General features: G+C 47.1%; 1 protein-coding gene across 1 annotated transcript; it reads left to right on the top strand.

Moving 5' to 3' along the window:
• Positions 1-5111: 5111 nt before the first annotated feature.
• Positions 5112-20151, top strand: MTNR1B (melatonin receptor 1B). The gene is made up of 3 exons (XM_042905895.1): positions 5112-5334; positions 16618-17474; positions 19915-20151. The coding sequence occupies exons 1-3, from the start codon at positions 5112-5114 to the stop codon at positions 19945-19947; spliced, it is 1113 nt and encodes a 370-aa protein (XP_042761829.1). The 3' UTR covers positions 19948-20151.
• Positions 20152-21490: the final 1339 nt, after the last annotated feature.

The following is a 21490-nucleotide window of genomic DNA, read 5'->3' as shown; positions in this document are numbered from 1 at the left end:
CGAATCCTCTCACATTAAGAGGCCATCAGCGGGGCGCCTGGGTGGCTCAGTCGGTTAAGTGTCCGACTTCAGCTCAGGTCACGATCTCACGGTCCGTGAGTTTGAGCCCCGCGTCGGGCTCTGGGCTGATGGCCCAGAGCCTGGAGCCTGCTTCCGGTTCTGTGTCTCCCTCTCTCTCTGCCCCTCCCCTGTTCATGCTCTGTCTCTCTCTGTCTCAAAAATAAATAAACGTTAAAAAAAAATTAAAAAAAAAAAAAAAAGAGGCCATCAGCTTGGAACACCGAAGCCATCTCTTCTATGCTTGAAACAGTCAGCGTGGGAACTGCTTTCTGTGGCAGACATCCTCTCTGTATTAGAAGGGAAGCCTGCAAAGTAGGGCAGGGTGCAGATGTCCGACAAACCCCTCCATGGATTTCACCACATGGGGACAAGTCCAGAGTCCTCAAGGTGGCTTTGAGGCCTACCTAGACCAGTTCCTGCCCACTTCTCTGGCCCAGCCTAGCCTCCCAGCCCTGAGTTCACTCCTTCTGGGATGTCTTCTTAGTTTCTGGAATGTAATAACCCTCTCTCTCTTTTTTTTTTTTTTTTATTAATTTTTTTTAAGTTTATTTATTTTTGAGAGAGACAGCACTAGCAGGGGAGGGGAAGAGAGAGAGGAGGAGAGAGACGTAGAATCTGAAACAGGCTCCAGCCTCTGAGCTGTCAGCACAGAGCCTGACGTGGGGCTTGAACTCATGAGCTGTGAGATCATGACCTGAGCTGAGGTCAGAGATTTAACCGACTGAGCCACCCAGTTGCCCATAACCCTCTCTCTTAAATCAGGGACCCCACTCCATCCCTTGGGCGTCCTAGCTTCAACCTCTGCACCATCATGACCTCTCTCTCTAGATTTGCTGTAGTCTGTCTTGTTGATAGTGGGGTGGATTCTGTTTTGGCTGAGGATGTGTGAGTCCTGGGGCATTTTTACCCTCCCTGGCAACAACCCTCCTTCTTCCCTTTCCCTCCCCTTTTAAGTAGACTATTTTTAATTTTTATTTATTTATTTATTTATTTATTTATTTATTTATTATTTTAGAAGGTGGGGAAGAGGAGCAGAGGGAGAGAGAGAGAGAGAATCCTAAGCAAAATCTTCTTAGGGAAAATCCTTAGAGAATCCTAAGCCCCAACAAGGGGCTCCATCCAACAACCCTGGGAACATGACCTGAGCAGAAATCAAGAGTCAGACACTCAGCTGACTGAGCCACCCAGGCACCTCATAAGTAGACTATTTTTTAGACCAGTTTAAGTTTCACAGCAAAATTCAGGGGAAAGTACAAAGAGTTCCCATACATCTCCTGCACATACATAGCCTCCCTCGTTACCAATATCCCCTGCCCCCCAAAAGTGGTACATTTGTTGCAGTTGATGAACCGACATTGATACCTGATTATCACTCAAAGTCCATGCTTTACATTAGGGTTCACTCTTGGTGTTGTATGCGTTTGAGCAAAAGTGCAATGACACCAATTCACCACTGTAGTATCATACAGAATAGATTCACTGCCCTAAACATCCTTTGTGCTCTGCCTATTCTATCTCCCCGAATCCCTGGCAACCACTGATCTTTTTATTATTGCCATAGTTTTGCATTTTGCAGACTATAGAATATTCTATATTATATGGTTGGAATCAAATAGTATGTAACCTTGTTAGACTGACTTCTTTCACTTAGGAATATGCATTGAAGTTTCTTCCATGTCTTTTTGTGGCTTGATAACTCTTTTCTTTTTAGTGAGGAATAATATTCCATTGTCCCTATATAACGAAGCTTATTTATCCATTAAGCTACTGAAGGATACCTTGTTGCTTTCAATTTCTGAAATTATGAATAAAGCTGCTATAAATATCCATGCACAGGTTTTAGTATAGAGATAACTTTTCAACTCCTTTGGGTAAATACCTAACAGTGTGATTGCTTTATTGTATGGCAATAACGTGCTTAGTTTTGTAAGAAACCATCAAACTGTCTTCCAAAGTAGCAGTACCTTCCCCTGCCTTCTAAGTACCAGCCCGGTCAGCTGTGCCAGGATATAATACTGACTTCTTAAGCAGAGAGCACCCCAATTCCTGGTGCCCAGAGATCTCTGATACACTGTTGTGGATATGTGCATAATCACATCCCAGGGCAGTCCAGGGTCATTTCCCGTTTCAGACTCAATTAACCAAATGTGTGTTATTGATGTGCTGAACTGGGGCAGTTTATCTTGTATTCAACTCATCTATTGTCGTGAGGGCTGCTCAAAGCTGAAGTGCCACGTTATGTTTGCTCCCTATGCGTCTGTAAGAACAAGGAGAGCTTGGTTATCCTCTCTTTGGAAATGGCTGGTGACATTCACACCATCCGGCTGTCTCTTCTTTTTCCTCTTTCCCGCAGCTCTCTTGCCCACTGGTCATTCCTCTTCATTCACTGGGATTTGCTCCCTGACTCAGTTTCCCTTTTCTCTCACTGCCACAATACCCACCCTTGACCTTGCCATTTCCAGTGAACTTTCCCTCGCATTCTTCCAGCCACCAACTCCAATCATCACACTCGGAGCCCTCACTTCAAACAGAATCTGTACTCTTAAGAAATCTCAAGCAAGTGTCAGTCAAGCCCAACACCACAAGCTGTTTTCTTTTTCAGATTCACCTACAATTCTTTGAATTCCCTCCACTTCCTTGATCCCCTCTTTCTCAGCCTCCTCCTGTTTTCTCAGCATCTCTCATTTAATGTAGATCCTAGGCTTTGTCTTCCTGTCATGACTTGAACTTCCTTCAGTTATTTACTCTGGCTGGCCAACCCCAATCCCTGCTGAAATTCCCCCTGCCCCTTCCTTGCCTGTCCCCAGCAGATCCAGGTTGCTGATGGACAATCTACCCCACGAGGCTGACTGGCTTCATTTAAAGCCATGATCTTAAGCTGCACAGGAGTTTACTCTCTCTCCTGACACATTTGCCATGCTCCTAGTTAGTGTACCTATTTTCTGAAATGACATTTCATACCTTCTCCTGTCTTCAAACCTCTCATATTCTCCCCGCCCTCCCCCGGTCCTGCCTAATGAGGTAGCCTCATACTCCTTGAGATTAGAGCAGCCAGAGTGCAACTCCCTCACTTGCTCACAGCAGTCTAGAAACACTTGGGAACTTACCCCTGGCTTCTGCTTCCTTTCTACCACAGGGGAGGGGCCTCTCCATGCTAGCAAGAATATTCATTCATTCCTTGGGCTCTGGCTGTTCTCCAACTATCACATCCTTCTCCTGAATCATCATACCAGCACTGCCTCCCTCTTCACTGAATTCTCCCTTTTGTTTTTGGTTCTTGGAGGTCGGGACAGGATGCAAGTGGGAGAGTATGATTTACAGAAAATAACACATTTTTTTAAATTAAGGTTTTTTATTTATTTTTGGGACAGAGAGAGACAGACTGTGAGGAGGGGAAGGGCAGAGAGAGAGGGAGACACAGAATCCGAAGCAGGCTCCAGGCTCCGAGCTGACAGCACAGAGCCCGATGCGGGGCTCGAACCCATGAACCATGAGATCATGGCCTGAGCCGAAGTCGATGCTTAACCGACTGAGCCACCCAGGCGCCCCACAGAAAATAACACATATTGTATTCACATGAAATACCACGCACATGACATCCCAGAAATTTATTCTACGCTCTGTCCCAGTCGATCCTCACCCCCCACCCCGCCATAGGCAACCATTGCTCTAATTTCTATCACCATAGATTAATGTTTCCCATATTTTGACTTCATATAAATGAATTGTAGAGTGTGTACTCCTTTGTGTCTGGCTTCTTTTGCTTCATAGAGTATTTCTGAGATTAATCCATGTTGTGTATATCCGTAGTTTTTATTGCGGAGTGGTAGGCTATGTATGAATATACAATGTGTTGACCCATTCACGGGCATTTGGGCTGTTTCCAGGTTTGGGCTACTATAAATAAGGCTGCTCTGGACATTCTGGCACAAGTCTTTTTTGCGGACATATGTTTTATTCTCATTTCGTTTCTGGTCAGAGGATGGATTACGTCTAACTCCATAAGGAGCCACCAAACAGCTCTTCCAGGTGGCTGTACCATTTTGTATTCTCGTGGAAGCAGTGTGTCCAGGCACATCGCCTCCTCCTCATATTTAAAATTCTCATTTTGGTTTTAATGATTCTGACGATGTGAAAAGTGCTTAGGACAGCACTTGGCATAAAATGTACCCTCAGAGAGGGTACCGTTTCACTACTGTTATTATCAGAGTAAGTGCTCAAACGTTTTAAATAAAGAGCATCTAAGTTCCTTGTTTCCAGGAGTCACCTTTCACTCTATGTTGTCGTTGTTATTCTAAACCCTCCCAAACCACATAATAATAACCTCCAGTATTGACCATACATCCGTGTAAGTATTGCCATAATTAAATAAATGTTCATACATCAATAGATGTCTTGGTTTATAAAAAGGACAGGGCAGAGACATCATCAATATCTCCCAGGATAAACAACAAGTGCTCAATAAATAGCACAGGTTTGTTTTTCTCCTGTAGCTGCCTGGAGCAACCCTCTACCCTACTCTGTCCTGGGATCTGTCCCCATACGCTGGGGAGGGACTATGTTCTCTTTGGAGCTGTACAGCCCCATGGGGACTGCAAACCTTGCCCTTCTGACAACAGGTGGGCAGGTCCCCACCACCAGCACCTTCTCCAGTCTGCAAGCCTAGGTGTCCCTTCCTGGGCACAGCTTCTCTTGGGGGTTGAGGGAGGAAGGAATCTGGGATCTGGGAGTGGAGGTGCACTCAGGGACTGAGACCTGGGCTGGGCCAGGCACAGTTGGGCTCTGGGTCTCAGTTGCTCCGGAGCCAGCCACCGAGGAAGGCGCTCCTTTGGGCAAGCCTGCACCCTAAGTCGTCCTCCAGTTCCTACATTCTCTCCGCCCCCTGCCCACGCTTAATGATTTCCTCTGGGTCCCTCCCTAACAGGCCTCCTCCCTCGCCCGCGCAGCCTGGACACAGAGGGGAGGGCGAGAACTGCAGGCGCGGCACCGCGCTCCCTGAGGCGACGGCGGGTGGCGCGGTGGCTGGCGCGCGCGGCGCGGGAGGGTCCAGGATGCCTGAGAACGTCTCCTACGCCAACTGCTGCGAGGCGGGCGAGCTGGCCATGCGCCCGGACTGGCCGGGGACGGGCCGCGCGCGGCCCTCGGGGACCGCCCGTCCTCTCTGGGAGGCGCCCGCACTGTCTACCGTGCTCATCGTCACTACCGCGGTGGACGTTGTGGGCAACCTCCTGGTCATCCTCTCCGTGCTCAGGAACCGCAGGCTCCGGAACGCAGGTGAGCGCCACGCCCGCTGCTGGGGCTGGCGTCTGGTCTCGACCCTGACCCCGCCATCCGCCTCTTTGCGCGTCCTCAGTCCCGGGCGCCCCGTTCCCTATTCTCTAACCTAGTCCCCAAGTTTGCTCCTCGGCTCAAAAGTTAGGGTGAGTTCCTGCCCTTCCCCGACTCGAGGCGCTGGCGTCCGCCTCTCGCAGCTGCCGGAGGGCACTTGGCGGACCTGTGCCAGCGTGAATTGCACAAAGTTTTTCTGGCGCACTTGTTGGCACGGCGCCGGCGCTGTGGGAACGCACGTGTCTGGAGGCTGCTGTCATCCGGGGTGCTCCAATTTGTGCGGCTCCAGATGGTGCCCCTATCTGGCCACAGAAATCTCAGGATCTTTGACACCTCTCTCCCTCCCCTGCGGAGCACAGGGGTTCACAAAGCAGGTGCCAAGAAGATGAATGAATTCAGGGAAGCGCTCGGGTGAGCTTTGGGTTAGAAACTTCTCTCCAGTTCGCCGAAGACCCATTTCCAGCCAAGAGAGTGCAGATGCAGAAATCTGCAGGGTCTGCTTGGGTGGGAACTACTTTGCTTTTGAGATAATGGGGTCCTTTCTGAAGACAGAGAATTCGTGGGATTCGGTGAAGATTAAAACGATGATTTGGCAAAATAGGGTTGCAGTCCTGAAAGTATTTTTCCCTTCTACCCACTCTCATTTCAGTGTTTCCACTCCGGGGCTCTACAAGGGCAGGGGTGAGGGAGGGAGTCTCTGAACTCTGATCCTGAGAGATCATTGGAGCATGCTGAGCACCTCAGCCTACGAAGAAGTTCAAAGCCCTGTTTGTCAATTTGTAACTTCCTAGTTTGGGCTTAAGCACCTTCAAATATTAGAGTGAATTAAAATTAAAAAGCAACAGCAAGAAAGCCAAGTATGTAGTTTAACTGTGCTTTTCTAAGGAGCCAGACCATTCAGAAAGGCCAGTTGTAAATGGGTATATATATTTTGTGCGGATCTGTGACTCCAGTGTTTTTACCTAAAGAACAAACAAAAAATAAAATTAGGAGCTACTGTTCATAATATGGGAAACAACACAGTTAAGTAGAAACACGCTTTCTAACGCCATCATTTCAGTAGTGGTGGTTAGTATTATCTGGAATACCTTTTTCAAGACATTATTACGTGCTCTGAGTAAAAGCTATATATTATGAAAGGGCAGGTTGTGGTTAGAAAGTGGTATTTGAAATTTTTTGATCACATTGTCCCTTTGCGGGAACCACAAACATGCTTCCCCGGCACAGAGGGGCAGGAGGGAGGTGGGGCTGGGTCCTCCAGGTTCCGACACAGGCGACTTCTCTCCCTGACTAACCAGGTGTTTAGAGATAGCCTGGAGGGCTGTGCTTCCCTGGTGAATAATCTGCGGAAGCCCACTGAGGAAAAGGAGACTTGGGGGGGAGCGGGGGAACTGCTTTTTTTCTTAACCTGAAGCAGACAGGCATCTTCTCCCCTCCTCCATCCCGAGGGGCAGGGGTGGGGGGTGTGGGGGGGTGGGGGGGTGGGAGGGGGCGCTCCCAGAAGCCTTACTGATTTGGGAGTGTGGCCGGGGTGTGTAATGAGCTTGTGACTTGCTGGCACATCCCCTGTTCCTACTTCCTGTTGAGTTCACTACAGCCCAACACCAGGAACAAATTTTGACACTATAGCTAAATGACGTTAATTCCTGACACACTGGTGGCTGCTCTAGTCATGCAATTCAACCAGCTTTGATTTGACCATTGCATTTATTGATGAGGGTCATGAAAAAGCATACCATTGACTTCAGTTAAACCCTAGCAGGGTGAGATCTGAAAAGGTGCTTAAAGACTGTCAGCACTTGGGGCGCCTGGGTGGCTCAGTCGGTTGAGCATCCGACTTCGGCTCAGGTCATGATCTCACAGTTTGTGGGTTCAAGCCCCGCATCAGGCTCTGTGCTGACTGCTTGCTCAGAGCCTGGAGCCTGCTTCAGATTCTGTCTCCTTCTCTCTCTGCCCCTCCCCCACTCACGCTTTGTCTCACTCTGTTTCTCAAAAATAAATAAAATGTAAAAAAAAAAAAAAAAATCTTAAAAAAAACTGTCAGCACTTGGAATTTGCACTCATTCCACTAGGAATCAAGTCTCCTCTACTGAGAGTTTGGAGTGACCTTACGAAACACTCATGTCAGACCTTTCTGTAATTAAGTTTGGTTCCTTAATTCACTGGTGTTGAGAAGATAGGACTGTGGCAATGAGAACACTCAGAGGTCCCATAACCAAGGCACACAGCCCATATTAAGATCATAGAACCTTTCTTAGCAGACAGACGCCAGTATCCTTTACTTGACTATTACAGATGCAGTTACTCTTTCCATTCCTTTTGTAAAAAATGTTTATTTATTTATTTTTGAGAGAGCCAGAGAGAGAGCCTGAGTGGGGGAGGAGCAGAGAGAGGGGGACAGAGAATCCCAAGCAGACTTTGCACCATCAGCATCAGCGCAGAGCTGGGTTGTGGGGCTTGAACTCAGGAGTTGTGAGATCATGACTTGAGCTGAAACCATGAGTCGGATGCTTAACCGACTCAGCCACTCAGGTGCCCCAGTTCCTCTTGTCATTCCCAACAGGGATGATCCTGGTGGCAGGTAAGTGGTTAGATTAATTGTCCTTTTTTCCTGGAACTACCCTATCTGTGGCTTCTGTTGCTGCATGCATTGGGTCGATCTTTTCAGAGACAGCAGTAAAGAGAGGGAGGGATGGAGGGAAGATGGGAGACAGATGTGGGGCATAGACCCACCTTGGAAGGGAAGACCAGGTGTTTGGTTCACTCTTTTTTTTTTTTTTTTTTTTTTTTTACATGGCACTGGGTTGGCAGTTGACAATTCTCAGTGTGTGCTTCCTGGGGATCTACCATATTTGGGGCTTTCCTGACAGCATCTGAGGACATGTTCTGTGCCTGCCACGGCCATGCTTGCCCTGGTCTAGACTTAGCCAACAATAATCTCTGCATTTTTGATTTTTATCTCTTCCTTTCCCTGCTTTTCTGGAACCTTCCCCCATCAAGTTCTTTCTCTCTTATTTGTGTTTTCAATGTCTATCATAGACATACACACACACACACACACACACACACAGGCACACAGGTATACACACAAATAGGCACACATACCCAAGGGTCTCTGGTGTTTAAAAAAAAGTGGCTCCTGGGTGACTCAGTCAGTGAAGCATCTGACTCTTGATCTCAGCTCAGGTCATGATTTCACCGTTCATGAGATCAAGCCCCGTGTCCAGCTCTACACTGACGTGTAGAGCCTGCTTGGGATTCTCTCTCTCTCTCTCTCTCTCTCTCTCTCTCTCTCTCCCCCCCTCTGTCAAAATAAATAAATAAAATAATAAGATAAAACAGAATTTCCAAAAAAAGAAAAAGAAAAGAATCTTCCCTTGATTGTATGTCTGCTTCTAAGTTCATTGCTATTCTCTGTCCCGTCACAACCAGACATCAATTTCCACCCGCTGACTACCTCACTGCTCCCCATCTCCTCCTCAGTGTTCTGCAGCCTGGCCTCAGAAATGCCCCTCTGTGCAAATATCTGTCATCGAGGCCTACTGCCTCCTTGAAAACCTTCTTTCCTTGGCTTACCAGATGCCAGTGTTTGGACCTCCTTCTCTTCTCCCAGACACCTGATCCCTGGGAGTCATTCCTTCATTCCCCAAGTCCCCATGAGTTTTGCCTTATAATATCTCTCAATATTCCCCTTTCCTGCCCTCCCTACTCCTACTGCCCTACCTTACACACTCACCATCGCTTGAGGAAACTATATCCATAGGGTCCAGTCAACCTTCCCTGCTCAGTCCTGCAGTGGCTCTTGCCACCAGTGGAGTCACTGCCATCCGTTACTGCCTTGGGTCTATACCACAGGTGACTCGGGAGCGCGGCTCACACAGCCCTTCTCCAGGGGCTAGCCCCCGCTAATGCAACAGCCTCTTCTCTCCTCTCATCGCACTTGTGAACTACAACCATTCCCACACAGTCCACGCGTGCTATGCACTGCCTCATCTCGGGGAGCTCCCTGCCTCTTTCTGCTAGTGAATGTCCCGGTGCGGTTGTTGACGTTGCTTATTAATAGCAAGAAAGGCGTGGGGAGCAGACTCTGGACAAGGACCTGTGTGTTCGGCAACCAAGTCCTCCATGGAGAGGGAGTGGGGACTCTGTCTCCCTCTTCGGGCTTCCACGGGCCCTCCCCAGACAGCTCCTGCCTCGCTGTCCTGTTGTTGGTCTTTCTCTCTCCCTGTGGGACTATGAGTTTGTTGAAGGCTGAGACTTTTAGTCCATTTCTGTCCACAGAGCTGAGGGCATACTAAGGACTGACTACGGGTGTTGAAACAAGTTGAAAATGGACACGGCAACAGAAGGCAATGGGTCGGAAGGAATTAATCGTGCTTCACGAGGTGGGGCAGGCTCATTACGGCATTCAGAACTGCACATGCAATCAGTGGAATTCTTACGGAACTGAATTGCTTTGAACACTAAAAGGGTACAGTACACCTCACTCTTGTCCTTGAAAGCTGAGTGGCACCTCTACACAAAGGTGTGCCTGCTCCACTTGCTCCTGTGTGGCCGGCCGCCTCCAGCCATGCCTGGGCTGCCCCAAACTGTGCCTCAGTGGCTCCTTAGGGAGTTTGCCCCTTGCTGGTCTGGGCTGCCTGTGGAATGTGAGCCTCCTGCCGTTACCTTCACTGTCCAGTCGGCCACACGGAAGAGAGCTGAGAGACTCATGTCCTTAGTGTCATGTTAAGATGATCTCCATTAAGAGAGGTGAAAGCATGACAAGCATCAGTTACTCCTGGCCCGTAGGCACAGTAGCTGATTTCCCAGGTGACAGTCAGCAGCCGTGGGCTGACAATGGATTCTTGTGCTGCGTCTAAGTTAGAGGCTGTTGGGGAAGACAGTTTGGTGATATGTAAGGAGAAAGGATGTGAAATGTTTGACGTTGGGATTGCCCAGGAAAACATGGAGGACTTGGTTGCCGAACACACAGGTCCTTGTCCAGAGTCTGCTCTGTCCTCCAGGCACCCAGTGATGCTCAGCCTGTACCATCTTTTGTCCAGGGACAGAGACCGCATTGCAGGCTTCCTGATGGGAATTTCCAGCCCGGCAGGGGTTTTGCATGCCCAGTTAGAGCCCGCCTTCTCCTCCCACTTGTTGACTGAGGGTGTAAATGATGAATGAATAGATAGGCTGGCTTCACGCAAAGGCTCTTGGGAGGCTTGGAGGAAATGCTTAGTAGACCCACAGTCCCTGTGCACTCCAGGTGTTATAGGTGAGGTGGATTCCACTCGGTCCAGGCATCATCCTACCACCACCAACCACTCATGGAGACGCGCCACTTGGTGACAGGTGTCCTTTGACCTGCTCAGCCCGTGGGGTTTGCAGTGCTTATCCGCTGAAGACCAAACTGGGCTAGTTTGGACTCTCCCTGATGTTGCCTGAGCTCTCCAACTTCAGGTTTCTGCTCTGAATACTTTCTTATCTCTTCACCAAGCAAAGACAAACACATTTTAAATCCCATAATTATGTCTTTAGCTGAACAATCAAGAAAGCTCATAATCCTCTTTAATTCCCTCTCTGTAGCTCTCAGTAGCCCAGGGGCATGGAGACTTCTGTGTTTGACTGACTTTTTATTTTTTTCCCCGTAAGTTGGGTTCTGTGTTTAGCATGATATATCACAAAATTCTGAAGATACCAGTGCCACTATTAGGTCTTACAATTTAAAATACTTATTGCTGAAAGAGTAGAATTTGGGGAGTTGAGAAGTAGAGTCCCCAGTGCTGAGGGAGTTTTCATCCTGGGGTCAGTGTCCTACCTTCTATGCTGTCCTTCCTGAGCTGTGACTTCTCATATCTTATCTCCAGGAATTATAGTCCAAGATTGTAGTTGAGAATCTCTTTCTTGTTTTTTTCTATGCAACTAATAATAATATAAAACAACAGTAATAAATTAGAGCTAATATTACTGTGTGCTTATTATATGCCAGATAAAAGTCTCTCCCATTTAAAAGAGACAGAAAAGGAAAAAGACTCTGTACATCCCCCCATCAAGGGGATATCCCTTGGCAAGGACCCTTCCATTTCTTTCCTTGTGTTGAAGCCAGAGCTGATTGGGAGAGCCAGCTACAGTGCAAAAGTTTATTCTCCAACATTTGACAGAATTTGCCCTTGCTAATGTCACCTCCTAATGGCCAGGTTAAATGGGCACACTTTCCTGTTCTTTCTCACCTTGGTGGATGACCAAGAAACTACACCATTGCCCTTGACATTTCTTTTTCCTGATTCCCTCCAGTGCCCCTTCTTTGTCACTCTTTCTCTGTTAGGGCTATTGGCAGTTCACATAATCTTAGTGTCAGTTTCTTGAAATGGAAACCATGCTGTCAACTTTAAAGGATTCTTGTGATAGACAATTCAGCCAATTTATGTAAAGGCACATTATAAACTCCAAGGTGCTATACAAATTTTTGCTTTGTTGTTAGTATTAAGTGTAAGTGAAGTAATAAAATGGTACCATAAGAGTCTCCAGATATCTCTATTGATGATTATGGAAGAATATTTTGTAACAAGAATCTCATTTTTTAAAAAATAGATGTTTATGCTCTTGGCATAAGAAGAAAAGGAAAAAGAATACATTTTCTTCTTTTAAGTGGTTGAAGTACCCCCATCATGTTTTTGTTTACACTATTAGCTTGCCTAACAGTCCTTTTCTTTTTTAATTAAACCAAAGTTACATTTCAACTTAGCCCTTAGACGCATCCACACTCTCTAAGATTTTCGTAAATAATGTCATTTTAGTGGAAAACAATCTCTGCCACCAAAGAATTTGGGAACCAAATTAGGAGCTTACATTAATGTAAAAGCCATTTGTTTTAGTGTTTGTAAGGAAATCAAGTTTTTTGTTTTTTTTTTAAGATTTTATTTTTAAGTAATCTCTACACCCAATGAAGGGCATGAACCCACAACTCCTCGAGCAAGAGTCACATGCTTTACTGACTGAGCCAGCCAGGTGCCCGAGGAAATCAAGTTTTTGATAAATGATCTGCTCAGTGATTTCAGATGCTTATCCCCAGAAAGGAACTGATAAAAATAGTTCAGTTTAGTTTAGAGATGATTATTATTTCCTCTGCCCTTTCCCGTACAAATCCCATTGGAAGAAAACAGCCATTCTAGGAAGGAGGCAGGCCTGTTGCAAGGGTCTTTGTAATTTTATTCAACTCCTTGGTGAACTTTCCTTTCTGACCAGCCCCATCTCCTGCCACTGCCCCCGTCCTCAGGCCACCTGAGTACTTCCTCACTGCTCCCTTAGCCTGGCCTCCCTCCCAGCTCTCACCACACTGATTGGCTGCTGTTTTTGTGTCTGTTTCCCCAATAGCCCTGTTGGCCTCTCAACAGCAGGGGCCATGTCTTTGACCCACACACGGTAGTACTCAATAGACGTATTGTATGTTTGAATAAGTAAGGGATAGAAGATGACCCCGAGGCACAAAAGTTTAACCCTGTTAGAAATGATAGACGATCTGTTTATTTCCCTATTTTAACCTTTCTACGTCTCGGTTTTTTATTTATTTAATTGGCTTCTCTGAGACCATGAGCTTTGTGTGGGGAGGGAATGTGTCTCTCTTGTTCACCATGCCTCCCTCGGCCCTGGCAAAGGCAGAGCTGGTGCCTGGTAGATACTCAGAAATATTTACTGAGAAAATGATTCCATGACTATTTGTTTCTACATTGGCTTTTAGCTCAATGACCGAGGACAATTTAAATCCAACAAACTCTTTTTTCGGGCATGCAGGGTGGGCACAGGGAGGAGGGATGCAGGGGGCGCACAGGAGGAGGGGCAAGGGATGGAGATAGCTTTACCTTCTGGAATTTTCCTATCTGATGAAGACTAGATAGCTCGACGACGTCTGCTGGCTTTCTTTCCCCCCCCTGGATTACCAGATCCTTGTTAAGTAGATTTCCCAGAAAAAAGGACAGAGGAAGCGAGGAGGGAGGGGATTGTGGTGGTTGTGTGTGAGGGATGTGCTCTGTGTATGAATATGAAAAGGGAATCCCGTATTAGTGAGCAAAGCCCTGTTGTTGAAGGCTGTCTCCACTAATACACCCTGTCTGATGGAGCCAGATGGAAATAAATCACGCCAGGACTTGTGATGTAAATATTCATTAGAAGCCCGTGCACTGGGGGATGAGCAGTGTTGTGTGCACCCTGATTGATTTCTCACCTGTCTAGGGGAAAAAATGGATAGAGAACTAGATCTCCCTTGAGTATCCTCCAGAGAGGACCTGGCTTCCTACAGATGGGAGACAAAACAAGAATTTCATTTGCCTAATTTGGAATTGTGTCAAGAAATCTGGGAGATAGTCTGATGTCTGGGCAGATGAACCTACAGCGGGAACTGGTTGATTTCAGCCTTTTAGGAACAGCCGGAGCAATAGGGGAGAGTAATTGAATCACTGTCTACGTGGAGTTGAATGTGTTCTTCCCACTATTTACAAGCTGTTTGCCAGCCTCTGGGGCATTATTAGGGGATGAGCCACATTAACACGGCAGAGCTTCACTGGTTTTCGGGGAAAACAGCTGGCTGAGCTGGCACCAGCTCCCAGCAGCCCTTGACTTTCTCCGCACGTGCTTGCAAGTGCCAAAAGCTTGTTTGCTGCTCAATCAGGAGCCCAGAGGGCCCTGCAGAGACCAATATTCCTATGTTGGAAAGAAGTGATTTTCTTCACAGAAACAGCCAAGTGGAATGCATGGGAAGAGAAGGAAGGAGGGCCTCAGAAGAAAAGGAGAGAGCCCATGAAGGAACAGTCACGGAGAGAGAAATTCAGTAACTTGCCCAACCTCAAAGCGACAGAGCTGAAATTACCCATGTCATTCCGGCTTCCAGCACCACCTCCAAGTGTCAAAAAGACACTTAAAATTCTGGGAAGAGACAAGGGCTCCTGATTCAGCTGAGAACAAGAACTTTGAGAGAAGAAATACCTCGCCGTCTTGGAGCCAGGTGAGGTTTGAGCAGGAGAGCCAGAGACTGAAATCCACCAGTGGAGACAGCAAACATGACTGGGAATTGAATGGAAAAGCAGGAGACCCACTCCACACCTCAAGCAGGTCCTCAGATGTGCATTTCCTGCCTGGCCATACCCAGCAGGAAGAATGTGACAGGGTTTTATCCCAATTTTATCCCATTAAGATGCCTAATTGTCCAAACGATGTTACATCAGTTACATCCTATCTCCCTTGGGCCCTCACATAGGTCTGACTCAGGAGTGGTTAGGTCCTGACGAGTCCCAGGAAGCTAACAGGCTTCTTTTCTATTGGTTCTGAGTGAGGTTGACTACATGCCTCTAAGGCCAGAATAGGCACTTCAAGAAGACTGCCTGGGGGCACCTGGGTGACTCAGGCATCTGACTTCGGCTCAGGTCAAGATCTCACCATTCCTGAGTTTGAGCCCAGTGTCAGGCTCTGTGCTGACACCTCAGAGCCTGGAGCCTGTTTCAGATTCTGTCTCCCTCTCTCTCTGCCCCTCCCCCACTCGTGTTCTCTCTCTCTCTCTCTCTCTCTCTCTCTCTCAAAAATAAATAAACGTTAAAAAAATTAAAAAAAAAAAAGGCTGCCTGGGGGTCTTCTGTGTTCCCACCCCCATCTGGAGCGCATCCTGTGGAAACTTCTTTGAGACGTGGTAAATGTGCACGGGGAACGGGCTGGAAACAGCCCTTTCTCTACCTTGGGGGTTTGTAACTGTAATTGTGGAGTCTACCTTACCTGAGGGTCTGACTCATAAGGATCCCCAGCCAGATGACTCTGAGCCTCCCTTTTTCTGTACCCCCTTGAAGCCAGACCACAGCCAGACCTTTCTCTGATGGCTGCACCTTTTGGACCCTGCCTGATGCTTTGGACCCCTGAGGTGGTCACAGCAGCCTCTGCCACATACAGAACACATTCATGGTGGCACTGGAGCCAGTGTCCTTGCCTCCTTGGGGAGTCCCTCCTGCACACGTATTCCATCTGCCCTCTGTGTTCAGCTGCTCTAGGGCCGGCAGCTTGCACTCCACCATGTGGTAAGAGGCTAGAAGGCTTGAAAGATGACATCTAATGCCCACTGCATTCCCAAGGGTCTCTATGGCTGGAGAGGATATCATCTTCTGAGCATGTAGTTGGTGCTCCAACAGTGCACCCGGTGAATGAAACAAGTGGCATCAGGGATCGAGCCTCTCATGTTCTGAGCTTCATGTCGGCCCAACTTTCAGATTCTTGGTGTTTTATTCGTGAGTCAGTGTTTGTTTTAGAATGCAAATGTTTTAGCCATAGAAATGAGTTCTTTTGGATGTAGCCCCGTCTCTTCCCTAGGATTCTGGCCCAGAACACGTCCAAAGCATATTAATCAATGGCTGCTGTAGTTTCCAGAGGTTCTCTCTGGCTACGGAGCTTGGTGACGCCAGAGAACACTCCATTCAGCAAAGGGAGGCGGCTCAGGCTACTTTCTAAGTGTCTTTAATTCAGTTTTCTAAATGTGAACTGCATTTGGCAGGTGGGATAGAAGAAAGGTTGCAAGAGGAAGAACCATGTATTCTGGTATTCCCCTGTGTTGCCTCGCCTGGGGCCTACGCTCCCAGCCACGTGGCCATGTCGGCAGACGCCCGGCCTGGTGGCATGGAGTCCAGTCCTTTCTTCTTTTGCATATAAAAGCCAGGGAAGTGGATTCACTACCACCCCTCCCTGCCCACACGCCACCTTCCTATAAATCTCTCTGATAGTCTCCTTTTGCGTCTTCTCCCGACTGGTCAACAGGCTACTCTCTAAATGTCGTTAATTCAATTTTCCTGATGTTTGGATCCTCGTCCCTGGGAATCCTTGTTGGAGTTTAAACGATGCCAAGCCCCCGAGCATCTGTGCCTCTCATGAAAATTGTCATCGTTTGTGAGCACCCACTGTGTCCCCAAGCACTTGGCACCATTATTTAATTCTACAGCTATAGTGGAAAGTAGGTATCATTATTCCCATTCTGCGAATGAGAAAGATGAGGCCTGGAGCACCGGTGTAACTTGCCTCAGTCACACAGTGAGCAGCAGAGATGCTGTGTGAGCCCTGAACGCCGTGCCTCCAAAAGCCACTGTTCCATCCCCAGTACTAATAGTTAGCTCAGTAGCTTTTAAGTAACTGTTTAAGGTAACTGGATAAAGGGTAGGATATTCGACAGAAGAGAAATTGTGGGGTCTCTTGCTGACTCTTGCTCCCTATTTCCTGTTCCAGGTAATCTGTTCTTGGTGAGCCTGGCATCAGCTGACCTGGTGGTGGCCTTGTACCCCTACCCGCTAATCCTCGTGGCCATCTTCCATGACGGCTGGGCCCTGGGGGAGGTGCACTGCAAGGCCAGTGGCTTCGTGCTGGGCCTGAGTGTCATCGGCTCTGTCTTCAACATCACTGCCATCGCCATTAACCGCTACTGCTACATCTGTCACAGCATGGCCTACCACCGGATCTACCGGCACTGGCACACCGCCGTCTACATCTGCCTCATCTGGCTGCTCACTCTGGTGGCCTTGGTGCCCAACTTTTTCGTGGGGTCCCTGGAGTACGACCCACGCATCTACTCCTGCACCTTCATCCAGACGGCCAGCACACAGTACACAGTGGCAGTGGTAGTCATTCACTTCCTCCTTCCCATTGCTGTTGTGTCCTTCTGCTACCTGCGCATCTGGGTGCTGGTGCTCCAGTCCCACAGGAAGGCCAAGCTGGAGACCAAGCTGCGCCTGAGGCCCAGCGATGTCCGGAGCTTCCTAACCATGTTCGTGGTGTTTGTGATCTTTGCTATCTGCTGGGCCCCGCTGAACTGCATTGGCCTTGCTGTGGCCATCAACCCAGAAGGAATAGCTCCCCAGCTCCCAGAGGGGCTCTTTGTCACCAGCTACTACCTGGCTTACTTCAACAGCTGCCTTAATGCCATAGTCTACGGGCTCCTGAACCAGAACTTCCGTAGGGAATACAAGAAGATTGTCTCAGCCCTCTGGAACCCTGGGCGCTGCTTCCAGGATGCTTCCAAGGGCAGCCAGTCCACAGGGCCTCAGAGCCAAACTCCACCTGTCGTTAATGCCCAGCATCCTGTCCAGGTAGACACTCTCTAGACTGGATCACTGACCGGGCGACAGGTTCATTAAATGGTGGGAGTGGATCTGCTCCGTGGATGAGATCAGGCAGCCTGCTGGGCTATGCCGTCCTGTTCACGTGACAGCACATGGCTTGTGGAACTTCATCCTGTGGACAAGAAGACCATCGGCACCCTTGGTTCGGGCTAGTCAGAGGATGCCTATAGGCACTGGGGGCCACATCCAAGTGAGCTCGGCATCGGCCCTGGCAGACACTCTCACTGCACCGGAGGCTTGAGGCACACATCAACCAAGGAAGGGACAGAATGAGGATGGGCTTGGGACAGAAGAAGCCAATTGCTTCCTATGAGCTGTCCTCTTCTCCCACTTTGGCCTCCTTTCTGGTTTCTCTCTGTTCCCCAAAGGGCAGTAAGAATGGATACCTTCCTGTTGGCATTGAGGAGGGCACCTGTCGGGATGAGCACTAGGTGTTGTGTGGAAACCAGTTTGACAATAAATTATATATATATGCATGTGTATATATATATACACACACACACACATATATATGTGACATATATACTGATATATATACACACACAAACACACACACACACATATGGGAACATACCTCAACATAGTAAAGGCCATCTATGACCCACCCCCCCCCCCCCCGCAATAAAAAAGAAAAGAAAAAGCTCTGTAGTGCTAGGAGCTAGGTAGCTCTGCAGGGCTGCAGGGGGCTGGCGCGTCCAGGGGGCAAGTGTTCTGCACGCGCCCCCACTGACTCCCTGCGTATACGTGCACGTGCACACACACATACACACCACCGTGTATACACCGCACGCACCACCACCTCAGCCACACCATGCACATACCTCAAGCACACACACACCCCCTCCTCAGGCATCTGGAGCATGTAGCCGGCCTGGCTTCCTTTCCCGGTTCCACCGGGCTCAAGTTGTGTGACTTGGGGCAAGCTCCTGACCTCTGTATTCCTCGGTTTATTCACCGGACAATGGAGATCGTGCCAGTACCTGTCTCCCAGGGCTGTTGTGAGGGTTCCTTGGGATAATACAGCCAAAGAGCTGAGGACAGTGCCTGACGCATGGCGATCATTCAGTAAACACTAACTATTATTATTATTATTACTACTACTACTACCTGAAATGAAAGATAATCTTGAAGGAGAGGAGAGGAGACAAAGACCGGAAGTGGAGGCAAGTGAGTGGGGGAGGCGTGAATGGAGGTGGGGCAAGGGCTCCTCACTTCCTGTTTTAGCATGTCTGCCTACAGGCTTTGTATTTGCAGACACTTCAGGTCTTAGCACCAATTTGGCTTCCTTCCTTTGAATTTGGCCTCCTTCTTCGGTTCCACAAACATGACCGACTACTCTGGGGCCAGGTCCAGCAGGAGAAAAAAAAGGCGTGTTGCCTGCCCTCTTGGAGGTCACAGTCTGCTAATGAACAGTATCAGCTGGCACTTAGCGGGTGCTTGCTTTGTATCAGGCACTATATGCACTCTCTCACTGAATCCTTAGAAAATTCTTTGAGGACATATCATTATCTATATTTAGTAAGCGACTAAAAAAGAAGTGAAATGATTTCCTGAGTTTCCTTGGACAGAGTCCAAGTCTGTCTGACAGCAGTATCCCGTTTCCTTCCCCACCGCTGCCCATACCTTAGAAGGTGTGGCAGGAAAAAGTGGGGTAAGTACCCCAAGGACATAAGTTGCGCGGGGGGGTTCCAAGGAGAGAGAAAAGTTACCTCAACCAGCTGGCAGCTTTGCAGACCAAAGAGCCCAGAATGCTGACGTCTCAGCATTATTCTGGATGCTTTGCCTTCCCTTGTCATGTGAGGAATCAGTTTGGGTGCTGTGGCTACTCATCTAGTTACCTGGGAGCTTGTGAAACATTCAAGTGCTCTTAGCTCCACCAAAACCATTTTGAGTGTGGGGTGTGGGGAAGAGCCCCGTAATCTGATTCGGACCCGGGAGGTCCTCTACCAAACTGTTAGGAATGCAGGTGTTTCAGCCCCGGTTGCCTACCTATTGGGATCCCGTTGCTGGGTGCGGAGAGTCCTGTCCAGGGAGGCCTCCCAGTTCAGACCTCAGTCTGAGAGTGAAACACAAGGGACCTACGGCTTCTCGCTGAGCTGCAGCCACTCTTCTTGGTTCTGTGCAGAGCCTGAGCTCATCAGACCAGGCATGTGTTCTGTTCTCTCTGCCTCCTCTCCCCAGGCACCAACTATAGGGATTTGCCCTTCGCTCTTGACTTAGAGGCAATGGGTGTCCCCCACTGCTCCTCTTATTTCTATCTTTTAACTCTGAGCTGAATGCATGGTAAAGTCTCAATAAATACGGATTGAAGAAACAAAAGTTCTCTTCAGTTTTCTGGGCCCACAGATGTTACCTGATTTGCCAGTTCTGACAGTTTGCTAACCGGGACCTTTTCTTGTTTCCATAGGTTTTGGTGATGATCCAGGAACCAAGAGAATGAAAGGGTATAGAGAAAACCCAGGATACTGGGGCCATCTGTGTGCTCATGTGGAATGGCCTCAAGCTACACACCCTGATCTTAAATAAAGACAATTTTGCTGCAAAAGTGTGGGAACTCTATCCATCCTCCACCACCTTGCTGTAAATGTCTATTTAGGAACTTGGATTTATTTTTTAAAAAATCTTTCCATAAAGATAACTATTGGCCCACGTAATTTAACTTGTGAATTTTATCAAATATTTAATAAAGAAATAATACTAACCTTACATATACTCAGAAAATAGAGGAAGAAAAAACATTTCTCAGTGTATTTTGTGAAATCAGCATAACACTTCCTTATAGCATTGCAATTTCATTTAAACAAAAGAAAAATTACATACAAGAAAAGAAAAATTATGTCCCTCCTGAACAGAGATGCAAAAATTCGTAATGATATATTAGCAAATTGGTTCAAAAAATATACAAGAAGGATTCTGCATCATGACCAAGGTGGTCCCCCAAGAATATAAGGTTAATTTTACATTTGAAAATCAATGTAATTTGTAATTTTAACAGAATAAGAGAGAAAATTATGTCAATACATGCAAAAAAAATCATTTTACACAATTGAACATTCATTCATGACAAAAATTTTTTTTTTGGAAAACCAGGAATAGGAGTAAATTTCCTCAAGCTGGTAAAGAGTATCTTTGAAAAAACTACAAATGATAACATATTTAATAGTGAAATAATTTAATGTTTTTTCCCTGAATTGAAACAAAGATGTATGCTCCCACCATTTCTTTCAATATTTTACTGGAAGCCTTAGCTTTATAATAAGTTAGAAAAAGAAACAAAGGACACACATGTTATTAAGAAAAAATAAAAAGTAAAACTCTCATTCTCAGATTACATGATCCTATATGTAGAAAACCGTATAAAATCTTTAAAACAAACAAACAAACAAACAAACAAACAAGGGACACCTGGGTAATTCAGTAGATTAAGCAGCTGACTCTTGATTTCAGCTCAGGTCATGATCTCATGGTTCATGAGATCAAGCCCTCTGACGGGCTCTGCACTGACCGTGCAGAACCTGCTTAGGATTCCCTCTCTCCCACTTTGCCCTTCCCCACTCATGCTTTCTGTCTCTCTGTCTCTCTCAAAATAAAGTTAAAAAAAATAAACAAAACAAAATAAAGCTACCAGAATTAGTAAGTGAATTTAGTAAGGTCACAGGATGCAGGGTAAATTTTTAAAAACCTATAGCTGATCTTAAAGTGAAAAAAATAAATAAAAACAATACCACAAAAATGATCAAATATAGAATTAACCAAAAGATGTACAAAGTCCTTATGCTGAAAACTCCAAAAGACTGCAGAGAGAAAGTAAAGAAGACCAAAATCAATGGAGAGATATACCATATTCGTGGATTCGAAAAATATTAAAATATCTACTTTCCTAAATTCATCTATGGAGTCAATGAAATCCTAATCAAAATTCTAGCAAGATTTTTCTTTTTAAAAATTTTTATTACATTTATTTATCTTTGAGAGACAGAGTG

This window comes from Panthera leo, chromosome D1, assembly GCF_018350215.1.
Source record: "Panthera leo isolate Ple1 chromosome D1, P.leo_Ple1_pat1.1, whole genome shotgun sequence".
Taxonomy (NCBI): Eukaryota; Metazoa; Chordata; class Mammalia; order Carnivora; family Felidae; genus Panthera; species Panthera leo.
Note: the sequence above shows the minus strand (reverse complement) of the source record. Positions and strands in the feature narration are given on the sequence as shown.

Bases quoted from the DNA above. Each gene is read 5' to 3' on its own strand.
- MTNR1B (XM_042905895.1), top strand. From the start codon at position 5,112: ATGCCTGAGAACGTCTCCTACGCCAACTGCTGCGAGGCGGGCGAGCTG. The intron at 5,335-16,617 runs GTGAGCGCCACG...TTCCTGTTCCAG, and splicing joins CCGCAGGCTCCGGAACGCAG to GTAATCTGTTCTTGGTGAGC. The intron at 17,475-19,914 runs GTAGACACTCTC...TTGTTTCCATAG, and splicing joins ATGCCCAGCATCCTGTCCAG to GTTTTGGTGATGATCCAGGA.